Source organism: Mastacembelus armatus, chromosome 6 (genome assembly GCF_900324485.2).
Source record: "Mastacembelus armatus chromosome 6, fMasArm1.2, whole genome shotgun sequence".
In the NCBI taxonomy this organism is placed as follows: Eukaryota; Metazoa; Chordata; class Actinopteri; order Synbranchiformes; family Mastacembelidae; genus Mastacembelus; species Mastacembelus armatus.
The window spans coordinates 8,248,857-8,262,088 of NC_046638.1; the positions used below are offsets into that span (position 1 = coordinate 8,248,857).

The 13,232-nt window shown below is 38.9% G+C and overlaps 2 protein-coding genes across 3 annotated transcripts; one reads left to right on the forward strand and one right to left on the reverse strand.

The window, feature by feature from the left end:
- Positions 1-56: 56 nt before the first annotated feature.
- On the reverse strand, positions 57-5,424 carry edc3 (enhancer of mRNA decapping 3 homolog (S. cerevisiae)). The gene is made up of 7 exons (XM_026310467.1): positions 5,065-5,424; positions 4,632-4,797; positions 4,304-4,530; positions 3,879-4,217; positions 3,569-3,722; positions 2,881-3,098; positions 57-2,739 (listed from the first exon to the last, which is right to left on the reverse strand). Exons 2-7 carry the CDS (start codon positions 4,793-4,795, stop codon positions 2,405-2,407), a joined length of 1,437 nt encoding a protein of 478 aa, XP_026166252.1. The 5' UTR covers positions 4,796-4,797; positions 5,065-5,424; the 3' UTR covers positions 57-2,404.
- A 551-nt stretch (positions 5,425-5,975) lies between these two features.
- On the forward strand, positions 5,976-12,807 carry LOC113133128 (golgin subfamily A member 6C). Of its 2 annotated transcripts, none has more exons than XM_026311715.2 (21): positions 5,976-6,283; positions 6,368-6,432; positions 6,518-6,785; positions 7,191-7,304; positions 7,395-7,511; positions 7,627-7,731; positions 7,837-8,004; positions 8,104-8,321; positions 8,425-8,686; positions 8,781-8,848; positions 8,954-9,017; positions 9,310-9,415; positions 9,546-9,588; positions 9,683-9,752; positions 10,260-10,335; positions 10,418-10,500; positions 10,585-10,683; positions 10,795-10,917; positions 11,006-11,155; positions 11,734-11,794; positions 12,141-12,807. In XM_026311715.2, exons 1-21 carry the CDS (start codon positions 6,209-6,211, stop codon positions 12,353-12,355), a joined length of 2,550 nt encoding a protein of 849 aa, XP_026167500.1. In that variant the 5' UTR covers positions 5,976-6,208; the 3' UTR covers positions 12,356-12,807. The 2 variants fall into 2 exon arrangements, with proteins under 2 accessions (XP_026167500.1, XP_026167501.1); XM_026311716.2 differs by having other exon boundaries at positions 7,227-7,304; positions 7,401-7,511.
- The last annotated feature ends 425 nt before the right edge of the window (positions 12,808-13,232 follow it).

Sequence of the window (13,232 nt, forward strand, 5' to 3'; positions counted from 1 at the left end):
CAGTGAAGGTGAATGATGATGAGCAGTAAGGCAATGCTTACAAAAAACACAGCATAAAACTGGCGAGCGTGTTTTATTATTTCAGTCTACAAACATGACGGGAGAAGAGCCCACAGTATTTATTCACAGTTAACACCGACAGTGACCTTCGATCCCAGAAGGAAACTAATGTCCTGTCTAGACAAAACCTCCCAGTGAACAGTAAACTGAAGTAAACACCAGCTACAGATCTGAGGGTACGAAACATGTAAACTAAGAATTAAAAATCCCGAAAAGCAGAACTTTTAAGCCTTTTAACAACTTTCTTTCAAACAGACGCTTTCCTGTGGAAGTCAGATCACCATATGCTGAGTTTTAACATTTCATTATTTAAAAAAAAAGCTATTCAATGAGGAAATAGTGTTAAGCACATAAGAATTGCGATTACAGCAGAATAAGGAAGAACCACTAAAACTGTGGCTTAATGCTCCCCTGGCGGCCGCAAACTAAACTCATTAAGTTCCCATGTGCACTAGCACTTGCTGATGTTTCGACCCAAACGTGTCCCGACAGATGTTATTAACACATCAGGTCGGAGGAATCTTGGAGAAAGGACAAAACGCCTGTGTATTAAGGTGAATGTCTGTGCAAACTAGCGTGCTCAGAGAAATCAAAATGTAATACAAAATATTTTCAATCCCGCCGAGATGTTTATGAGTCCACATGTGGACATGCAACACCAAACATTACTGCACTAAACACTTGATTTGTTATCTCTGTGCACTGGTTGAAATCAGCCTTTTCTGGACTACACTGAGCTCAATGAAGCAGGAGTCAAGTCTGAATTCCGCAAATACTGACGTATGTCCTGTAAAACTGTTGACAAAAACTTCTGGACACATCAAATTTCAAATGAATGTGGTCTTTCATAAAGAATAAGGACTTAAAAACTTAGACTTTCATTGTCAAAACAACTGGCAGTAGACATGCCTCCAGTCCCCCTGTCGAGGCCTGAAAAAACAGCACAGAACAAGCAACTTGTGGTCACATATGTAAACAGGTGTATATCAGATCAAATAGCAACTGAAAAAAACTTTTCATCAGTTTCTCATCAATCAGACCCAGTCTAATTGGTTCATACAGTGCAGATGCACATACATATTTTTGTGTGTTTAGATCAAGACAATTCAACACACCAACAGAAATAAAATAAAATCACATGGTCCTGTAATTTTTAGCACATTTTTTAAAATTGTAGATGCATTTCACCCACTGTTCCATTGCCTTACATTTGTTTCCACACAATATTTAAGATTCCCAAAACATGTTTAAGTTGTGTAATCAATCCAAAATCTAGACTCCATTTTCTTTAGTGTAACACACTAAAGGTTCCTGAAATCAATTTGTGCTTCTACTGCAACAACACATGCAACACTGACACAAATTATTAGTGATCTCACGTTTGTCACAGAAGATTACATAATATTTTTGTTTCACTTAATTCCTTTTTTTTATGGTGCAGTATTAAATAAAAACAAATAAGTACATGGAACCGTAGGAAAAAGACATCAATTATATAGCCTGGACTCAAAAATGATCAGTAGAAATGTTTAATATACATGACTTGTAGTTAAGGAACTGGGACTTTCAAAGACACTGATATAGTCCTTTGACTGGTACAACTAAACCAAAATTAATTTAAAGAACTTTTCTCCCAGATCATCATTAAGGCCTATAATTAAGGCTTATAATCACAACCTAATTTAACAATGAACATACAAAACTGCTGATACCTGGATTCGCTCCAGTAGCTGCCATATCCAAAACTGGTTTAGTCGGAAAACACAGCTTCGCTAACATAAATTACAAAAATTCCAAATTTGTTTAATGAATTTCTTCTGCTAATAAAATATCAGACATTTACTCACTGTGCAAGAGGCTGTAAACAAAGTTGTTAGGTCTGACTTCTGATGTTTCATCCAAATTAATGGATGTTTATTCACCACATGAATAATGAGGCTAGATTGCAACAACATTCAGAAAAGTTCAATTTTAAGTCCAAATGTGTAAATTCAAAATTGAACATTAAGTGGTATCAGCTCTGTGACTTCATTTCTGAATAAGCTATCATTCAAATGTCGTGTAAAATTATGTTAATACAAAGGTATCTATATAATTGCTGGTGCCATTATTGGTCATGAAAGAATTGTTTTTCAATTCAGATTTGATGCTCTTTCGTTCTCCATCTACATGCACTAGTGCTAGTAGGACTAACGTATCAAGCGGTCATCACTCAGTGTGAGAGAAAGTCCCATTCACATGTTAATGAGTTAGAAACTGCTGAACCTCTGGAATATAAGGCGCCCAAACCCAAATGGTCAAACATGGTGAAAGATTTTATCTTTCATGTTAACCATTAGTCCAATTATGCAGAGTGAAGAGGGATAACAAACTTGCACCCAAAAGGAGAATGGTACTTGATTCCCACTTCCTGAAACACTTGGCGAGGGATGCCTATATCACACAAGTAAACCCTGCCAGCCCCCTCAGGCAGTGGAAGTGGGAGGCAAAGAGAGAGGGACCACTTAGCCTCGACTGCCTGACCCTGTCCATTTACAGGAGGGTCTAAGCTGAGCACTGGTGCTCGATTCTGGTTAGCCCAGTCTGCAGCTGCTTGGTACCAAGGCTGATCCATTAGGAATGTGTTCTCATGGCAGTCCAAGCAGTTAATAATTAGATCCACTGGGGTGTCTGGAAGGTCTGTGGAGTCAGAAAGAAAAACTGAAAAATCTCATTCTACTTCACCAACTAGAATACATTTAAAAACACAAAAGTCACTTAGACAGGTGCAAAAAAGAAAGCCAAATTAAACACAAAACTTTATTTAAAAAAGGTGCCCACCTTTGATATTTGAAACCTGTTTGCCCCCAGTTTTATTAAACAGCGTGAGCTCACTGGTGACAGAGTCAAGCATCTTGACAAAATTCGGCAGAAACAGAATGACCTCCACTTCATGATTGGCCAGGTGACGACCACAGCTGATGCCCTGAGCCCCCTGAACATGAGGACCACACAGCACAGCCACTGTGGGACGCTGGTGTAAATTTTTTGGAGTGAATCTGGGAGAAATTTTGAAATATAAACTTAGATGATTTCCTAAATTATGGCATACAAAACAATTAGGTTCAACAGTATGACTATCCAAAAGGTTCAAATGAAAAGAACAAGCTATCAAGAAGTAACTGTAGGAATAATATTGAAAAACTACAGGTAAATATTATTTCATCTAGCTTCTTTTCTAATTATAAATATGGTTTTATTGATTTAATCTTGAATGCATTGAGCTTTCCTATCACTAGACAACCTGTTTAAAAACCCTAATTTTCGAGACAGACATTCATGTCTCTGATGTTCACTTGAGCAAACTGAATTCAAGCACTCTAACTGCAATTTAGATTTGTTTGAGTTTAGGTATTGGGCTATCATTTAGCCATTGTAAATGGCTAAGCACTAACTTTTTTTTAAAATGGTAAACGTGTGTTAGTTTGGATATTCAACATCTGTTTCAAACCCATCACTACATACTTACCTGTTGGGACCACCCAGCAATGTAAGTGCCATTTGACTGGCACATACTCCAGTCATTTCAAGTCTTCGTTCCAGTGAGAGACCATAACGCTCAGCAACTGACAAAAGACGCTTTTGCAGTTCATAGGATATACTGGGAACAACAAGCCCAGAGTCTGTATGGAAGCAGGACAGACATATTTAACAGCAGAGTTGAAACAACCCACTGACCAAAAATTAACTGCCAATTAAAATAATTATTAACTAGTGTAATTTAATAGTCTGCTTCACTTGCCCTTGCTACCATTCATTTCATTACAACATACACTTACCAGTGCAGTATTCTTTGGCCCCAGGCTGTGGTACAGTAATCTGTCTGTACACAATGGGTTTGGCCTCTAGGATGTTTTCATCATGACGGTAGCGTGAGGGTGTCTGCTCCTGTGGTGTCCCACGCGACCTTGCACCGTTGCGACGCTCTGATATGTCGATCTCTGAGAAAACTGCTGCTTTGTCAAAAAGAGCCAGGTTTCCTTCAAAATCAAAATCTGTGTCCAGGCCATCATCCACACCATCCCCAAAACACTCATCATCTCTGTGCTTCATCTGACCATTCTTCACCCCATTCTTTTTTGGTGTTGCTTGGTTTGCCCCACGACTACTAGATGACCCTGATGGGACAGTTATTATACAGTTAACCTCTAAGCAATCATCAGTAACATTTTGCGTTATTCTGATATAGTTGCACTGCACTTACAAGAATTATGTCTTCGACGGAATCCTTTAAGCTGTCCAGGTACATCCAGATGACGGTCTCCATAACTTTTAGAGCAATGCTGAGGAGAGTTCAGTTTCTCAACAGATCTGGGGTCATTCTTTGGGACTGCAACAGGAGTGCTGCTTACCTTTGTAGGTGCAGAACAGTTGGTCCTAGCATTGTCATTTCTAATATTTAAAATCTTGAGTTCTTTTATGTCAATGGCACTGCAAAAAAAAGGTCAAAATTATCTTACAAACATTAAGAAACAATGGTCAAAATGCTGTAATGGAAGACAGAGGACAAACTCCTTGGTGCCGAGTTTTACCTGAATGTGACCTCGGGGACAGTGCACTTGACTCCATTATGGAAAGGTTGTCTTAAGGAAATTGTTTGGCTGGACTGGTCCACAGATGATACCTCTCCCTGATAGACTCCCAGCGTTGGCCCACAGTTAATTGACACCAAACTACCCAACCAGTCCGCAGCCATGCCTGAACAATAAAGTCCACGAGTTTAAATGCGAAATTACAACACATACAGAAACCGCACACTTTCAGTAAAACTAATAAGCTAACTTTCAGACGGTAAGAAAAAGTAGCAAACAGTTATGCTAATAGCCTAGCATTAGCATCGGCCTGGTGTTACTATCTAACTAACGTTAGCGGTAATTTCAAAAGGCAAAAGTGAATGAAAACCTGGCGCTAATGTGTTGTACTTTTTGCAGAACACACTCGTTTAAAGAACACAGAAGAACATACTGTTAGTTGCTGGAAATAAGATTGCTGTTCCCTTAACCAGTTAGCTTCTTAGCTTCTTCAACAACCAAGAACCTGCTGCCGCTAGCTTCTGACCACTTCCGGTTTCCGGAAGACTGCATGTTTCAAAGTAAGAGCTTATATTTGTGATCTCGGAGATTTAAATTAGCCAGTCTGACAAATTGTGATTTCTTAAGTTCAAATGGATTTGGTTTTCAAAAGCTTGACCTCCTGCAACTTTTAACATATTGGTACTAATTAGTATGACAAGTTGAGGAATAACTGGGATGGACAATAGGGGAAAAGAGCTGTGCTTCTTAACAGTTTGACTGGCTTAGACAACTTTGGATTTAGTCATTGTTATGTGATATTTCACACTTACCCTTAGAGTATTAGGATGCCTATATAGATGTTATACTATCTGCTTGCTTTTTCCTGGAGCAAAAATGAAATAAAAATAATTTATAAACATTGATGTAAGGCAAAAAAACACAAATCAACAATTTTCTCTCTCTTTGCCTCAGAGTAATTGCAATCAGTCTCAACACAATCACTCATAAATTATTTATGTGTATTGTGATCACAAACAGGCAGTCAGCAGAACTAATGACATCATGTGGAGACTATCCCAGAAGTGCTGGCACATGACACACACCCAACTGCATCCTGTGTGCACAAGTTACTATGGATACTCAGTTCAAGGGTTGTACACAATCAAAGCTTGCAATCAAAGCTGTGTGAGGCTTACAAGCAGAGCAGGTGGGGACTGTCAGTGGACATGAAGGTACTGTAAGAGAAAGGGCTATTCAGTGTAGAATGCAGTTTTAGTCATAATCTGTGATAACACTCTGACATATTTGCATATAGATACTGAAGGGTATAATAAAGAAATCTAAAAATAATGAAAAGTTTATTATAGAGGGCAGACGCGCTGTAATGACGGTACAGTGTTAAAACTAGCTGTTTACCAGCAGGCAAGCACTGGAAAAAATGCAAAAACCCATGAGCCAAGAATAGCCATACACCTCAAGTTGCCAGCTTTGTGTGAAAATCTGTCCTTGTTACTTGGGCAAATGGGGGAGATGAGCACTGTAGCCTCTCCCATACTAAGGGAAGTGATAGTTTGGATCTAGGAAGAAGCTTCAAGATGTTGAGACCCCCAAGTCCTTTTTCACTCACAGACCTCGACATGTGGGATACGAAATCTTGCTTTACAGCCCAGGTAAGATCCAGGTGTGCTTCATTTTTGTAGTAAAACTAGTGAATCCAAGTGTAGTTGATTTAAAATGGAGTTTTTCTTTCTTAGACCTCAGCACAGTGTGGTGTGGCATCTTTTTCTGATAAAGGGTTCCTGTCTAAAGTCAGCACAAGGTAAGAGGAAATTTAATACACTTTTTAAAGGAACTGAGACATGTTCATTTTCATTTCAAGTCAGGGTGGTGTATATGTGTTCCAGCACATCTGGCAGTGAGGAAGATTCAGGTCTAAGGAGGTGGCAGTCATTGTCCCATCTGGCTCCTGAGGGAGCTACACTATCCTGTCCTATCCCTCTGGGTGCTGAATTAGAAGCTGGCCAAGGTGGCACTTACTTTAGACAAGAAGTGGAGCAATGGCTGCAAAATGCTCATGAGCGTCTAGACACTCAGCTGAACCGGCTGAGAACCAGAGACGCACAGCTGTGCTATAGCCTAAATAATGCAGAGCTGTTTGACATAAAATGTAAGGTAAGTGGAGAGTAACAAGTGGTTTGTTTTGTTTTTTTGGTAACAGGTTCAGTTGCCCACAGCACCACATTACCTTGCACTGACTAACTTAGCACCCTTGAACATGAAAAGGCATTAGCTGGTTTATCCTAATTTGAAAACAAAACTAGCCTAGAAAATTCCATGAAAGGTAAATACAGATAAAGAACTGGAAAGTAACAATGAAAAACATCCAGCCACAAGTTACCTTAAGTTATAGAAGGACCTTTTGAAAATGATGTCTGCTTTGAACAAGGAAATCAATGATCAACCACCCAAATAAAGTCCTAGCTCACATTACCGGTGAGCCAAGAAGAAATTATGAAATAAATACTGTATTATTCTGTGTACTGTCACATATTGCTTTTACATATGTCTTTAATTAAGGAGAAGCAGAAGTTTGACACTGAGCTTTTTAAACGGAGAGAGGCAGAGACAAGGGCAAAAACACAAGAGGAAGAGCAAAATCAGGAACGCCAGCAACTCCAGACTTCTACAGAGGTCAGCTTAAAAATAGACAAGAGAAGTGTCATTGTCATGTTCACTTTATGTCACATTTACCTTTACGCTGATTGTTTTCTGTTTCTATAGACACAGAGAACACTACGTAACCAGATAGAGGAATTGAATCAGAGGCTCAGCCACACCGTGCAGAATCACTCTGACGAGCTGTGTGAAGCAAACAGCAAGATTAGCCAGGCATGCCTGGTCAGTTACCTGTCTCTGCTTTAATTTTTACATTTTCCAACAGGATAACACGTCACGATAGGAAATGCACCTTGAAAATGAACTTAAACTTAACTGAATTAAATTAACCTCTCAGGAAAAAGCCATGCTGTCAACTCAGGTGCTAAAGCTGGAGGACAGTATAAAAGAACTCGAGGCCAAACTGAAAAGGGCTCAGTCTCATAAAGAGGGCCTGATCCAGGTATCATATATGATGTTTACATTATGAGCCCTATCTGAGGAATTTAAAATGAAAATATAATGTTTTGGTAGTATGATTGTGTTTTTTTGTTTGTGCCTTGAATAGGAGAAAGAAGCTCTGTACCAAAGGGTGCTGAAGTTGCACCTGGAGAGAACCAAACCAGGTTCAGAGAGTTGTGAGCTCCATGACCATCTGGCTAAAGAAGAGTCTCACAGCTTTAAACAGGACCATGAAACGGTTGTGACGCAGGAAGAATTAAAGGCTCTCAAAGAGGTTGAAAGCTGAGAGAGGCACATCTTTTTGTTTATCTTCTTTTTTTTTGTTGCAATTCTTACATCAAATCAAATCATCCCTGTTTTAACTTCTCACCAGGTAAATGAAAAGCTGACATGTGAGCTTGAAACAATTAAGCAAAGCCTGGAGATGTTACAGTCTCAGATACAGGAGCTAACAGCAGAGAGGCTCATCAGCTCCAAACTGACCACACACCTGGAGGCAAAACACTCCCAGCTGATCAGAGAAAAAGAGGAACTGCTGAGCAAAATTAATGAAGGTGGACATGAAGAGAAGGAAAAGTACTGCCAGCTCAGGTGTCAATTAATCTTCAGTGTATCTAAAATCACCTTTTTATGATCAGTGGTGCGGTGTAACAATTACCATCTCTTTACTGAAACCTTCAAATTATTCCTGCAGGGAATCTGTGAAAGTTTTGGAGTTAGAAAAGCAGAAACTACAGGATCAATGTTTGTGTTTGGAGGCTAAGGTTCTTGAGAAAGAAGAAAAGCTACATCTTCAGGAGGAAGAGTATCGCAAACAAGATACAGCGAGAGTCCAAAACATCAAGGAATTAAAAGCTGTGGTGTCTCACTGGACTGAGAAATGGCAAAAGGCGGCTCTGGCCCTGCAGTCCACACAGCAGGAAATAGAGGAACTCAAGAAGAAATCCAGAAATGAAGTAAGACTTTTCTCCTTACCAGTCATGAGACAATGTAGTTTAAACTACAGTTGTGCATTTCACAGTTCCTGTAAATAAAATCCATTCATTTTAGCTCCAAGTAGAAACTAAACATCTGACAACTGAAATTGAAAAACTTCAGAAAAAGGCCCAAAAAGACAAGTGAGTCAACCAATATACTGTATATTGTAAGTCACCAAAGCCACAAAAATTATTTCTGTCTAAATCACACACTTCTTTTTTGTTATTACATGTACTCTTACTTAGAGAACAAATTGATTATCTGCGTCAGCACAAAGCCAGAATAGAGAAGATGCTGACTGAAAACAAGGTAAATCATCTCTCAAGCTATTGTTTGAAGATTTTTTTCTAAAATATTACAATATTAAGACATTTGATTGATACAGATTTTTTTTGTGGACACTATTAGATACATTTGTACAATTTAGGACAACAGCATGTATGATGTCAAGTCTAAAACATATTGAATTTAAAGCTCTATGTTAAAAGGAACATTACTGGCATTATGAAAGTACATTTCATTGCAGTGATGCATTGGATTACTCTGGACTGTAGGACACTGAGTTTATGTGGGATTTCTACCAAAACATTTCATCTTATAGAAAGAAGCTGACTCACTGCTGAGAGTTGAGCTTGATGCATGCAAACAGGAGCTGGAGCTGGAAAGAAGCAGGAGTCAGGTGCTTCTTCACAGACATAAAGATAAAGGTGAAAGAAAAGTTGTCAGTGACTGAAAAGTAATCAAATACTGCATTTGCACTCTGCTCCAGAAAATAAGGGGTATTTTATTGTTGAAAACACAAGGGGGCGTTAAACTGCTGTGACCATGTACTTGCAGGCCGTGAAGCTGTGCAGACTCGGGACAAAGACACAATGACAGAGTGAGTGGATTTTCATTTTCACAATGCACCATCAGCAAATGCTCAAACTATAATTCTGTTATCTGTCTCTTTGTCATGCACTCTGTTTTATCAGCTTATCAGAATCCTCTTTGTTATGGGAGCCACCGTCAGACTCCGACAGCAGCCAAAACAAATCCTCTCAGGTAACAAAGTGTTCCTCCAACAATGAAATAAATTTTCATATTTTGAACATAAATTGGAAACTCTGCAGTGAAGATGGAATCACATATGCCACGCATTGATGTACCTTTTATATAAACATGTATTTAGAGTAAATATTTTATGTTGTGAATATTGACAGTTAATTCTTCTGAACGACAGCTCTGTATGCAAAGCAGAAAAGTTCAAAAGCCAAATCAAAAATCTGCCGACAGAGAGAAGGAACCGAGGGAAAAGTAAGGTTTCTTTACAAAATGATGAATGACAAAACTTTTTTAAAGGTGAGCAGTTGAGTTAGTCAAAGGTTCTCATCCACGCTGTGTTAGAGCAGAAGCTTTGAAGCTTTTAGAAAGGCTGGGAGAGACTGAAAAAAACGACGCTCTAATTAAGATTTCTGCTCTGGAGCCCGAGGTACAATCACTATAGTCTAGTCAAAATTCTGTTTAACAGCAGGTGTGTGTAACCACCACATCTCCCTCTTTTCATGAAAGCTCATGAAAAAGACCTTCGCAGTCAGTCAAGATGATGATGTCTCGACCACTGATTCACTAAGGGCTCAGCTAGAAGGTATAAACCTGCTTTTGAAAACATTTGTCATTAAAAAGTCTCATTATTCAGCTTCAAAACAACCTGCTCCCTATGTTCTCAGAGAGCAGGAGGACTGCAAACCAGCTGCAACAGGAGAAAACGTCAGCAGTCCAGAGGCTTCAAATACTAAAGCAGCTTTCTTTGGTAAAGTTCATAAAAAGGACAATCGTACAGAAAATCTCCTGTGGTGATGATAAATATGTAAAATGATGGACATCTTGTCCACAGGTCAAAGATGAGAAACCTACTGTTGAGAACAGGAAGAGTAACATAATATGTTCGGTTAATTCAGAGACAGAGCAGCAGAGGAGGATGGTCACAGAGCAGGTACATACTGTGAAATGTCTTAACAACTAGTGGTAGATTGCCAATACATTTTAGATTCATGTTCTGTACTGTAAATTACAAAAAATGTGTTTCATTTTGTCATATTTGTAGTTAAAGAATCTGTTTAAGGAGCGAGAAGAAAATGAGATGGGAATGGCTGAGAACCCATCAGCAGCAGGCCAGACAGGAGCATCCTCACCTCAAGACTGGACCCTCACTTCTAAAGTTATGAGGGTAAAACGCCTCAATGAATAAAAACTGAAAAGAATAATCAGTGGAATGATTGATTGATGATGGAACGAATGTGTTCATTTTCATTCAGAGTGCAGGAGACAGGTGGAACTGGCAGCAGAGTTCAGGTTTGTCGCCTGTGTTGGAGGAGGACGAGGAGGGCAGTGAGTTTCTAAGAGAGGAGGAAGAGCCAGCACAAGAGGCTCCTACTGAGGAAAACTTCCAAAGCCACACTCACCAGGTTATAAATCCTTACATCACATGAAGTAGAAGTGTTACCAAGTTAAAGAAAATTCATAAAGAATCACCCACAGCAGGAAGTGTATACGTGCATGTGTCCAGTTTTGTCAGGAGCATTAGCTTTTGATGATCCAGTGATTAAAACATCAGCATAAAGCCTCCAGCTAACCTACCACTACAACGACCAACAATTTTGTGTGACTACATGCCAAATACTTTAGAAACAGTATAGCAGCATCTGCAACTGATGTAAACTAATATCATTAATGGCATAATCATGCCACGCAGATTATATCATGATATTAACAATCATTACATATGCACACTCTCATATGCACCAACCCAGATTGTGTTTTAATCAGAGAGCATAGAGTAGATGAGGCTGGAATGGAGCCAACAGTACTGTATGTCACTGTCTTATGCTAATAATAATGACAAATATGAGATTTTAAAAATCTTGGAACGGATAAATATATACATTCATAAGCATTCGATTAAAAAATGAATGATGACCTATAGCAAACAGCATCAAATATGCAGAGGAAGCCAAAGATCTGAAATGATTCTCTTTTCTGCCAGATGTCAGCTATAAGTACAGAAATCAGCAATCTGGAGACAAAAAATGAACATCTGCTACAAGGTGAAGCTGTGCATGAATCGGTGTCATCAGTAGTGTAGACGTGATTTGACTTGTTTGTAGAATCTGTGGATTAGACTTTATAATTTTTTCTTCCTCTCAACCAGGGACATATTCACATCTGGTCATACCTAAACAGGCCAATAAATGTTAATTCATTTATTTATTATTTAATAAAGCTACTTTTATCAACATTAATCTTCAGCAGTGTATAGACCCCTGGTTTGAATTAATTCCTTTCCTTGATCTACTTTTGCTTCATACCGTATTGCAAGTATTTTTATACTTAAATTTGATATTTGGAAAAGAAACTGTCTTACCCTGTGTTCCCCATTTTCTTTTGATTAAGCCCTGAGGAAAAAACAGCCAATCCAGGACTTTCACTCTACTACAGAGGAAGCATCAAAGTCTTTTGAAACTGAAGTGCCATATCTTTCTGAATGTTCAGATGAGAGTGACCTGCCTCAGACGCCGTATATCCTCTGTCCTGATGGGATATTTCTGGCTGAGCTTGTAGATATCTGTAGCCCTGATGAAGATCAAGAGGAGGGAGAAGACAAATGAGAATGTATAAGTCTATACATAAGCTGGTCATTACAGAGCGCCGCAACAGCCTGCTTTTAAAGTTTTGATTCCTCTCTGCTTAATGATACAGAAGCTAAATGATTATAACAGTCCTTATATTATATTTATATTGGATCCTTTTAGAACATCTTTCCTGGGTGACATTTTACAAATCATATTTCTTGATTATAAGGCATTAAACTCTGAGGTCACTTTGTGTTTTTTAACATGTCATTTTGTGCACATACAGTATTTCCCACAGGAAACTACACAGTTTGGAATAAGACCATGTTTAAAGATTTTATTGCTGAATACTCAAGAGTTGCATCCATCAGAGCTGCACTTTCAGAAAATAGTCATTTCATATACACAAATAAACATCAGCAGTGTGTGCTATTTTAGATTCCTCACTGCGTTCATATAGCACATGTGGCTCAATGATCACAAATGTATATATTTTATTTTCATCCCAAATGTGTGATAGATTTACAGTGGCTCTGGCTGAACAGTGTGCCAGCGTGCCTGCTCCACCTGCAGGCTGCACGTGTCCCGCCAGTGAGCACGTCCCGCATCTGCAGCTTCCGCTCCAATGAGGACACGACCAAGAACTTTACCCTCTGAAAGGATCTGACTCTGTTTCATAAGAAAGGATAGTTAAAATATAAATAAATACAGGAATTCATGTCTATTTTCCCAACACAGTCAAGTTTTATTCTGTCATTGCCCAAAGTGATCTTTACCTGCATGACTATAAACTCGAGCGTGAGGTGCAGATTACTGATGTTGCCTGGAGGCAGGTCAAATAAGAAAGAATCATTCCACACAGCACATGACCCGCCTTTAGTTTCTCTGCTGCTGATCACAGCTCCCTCATGAT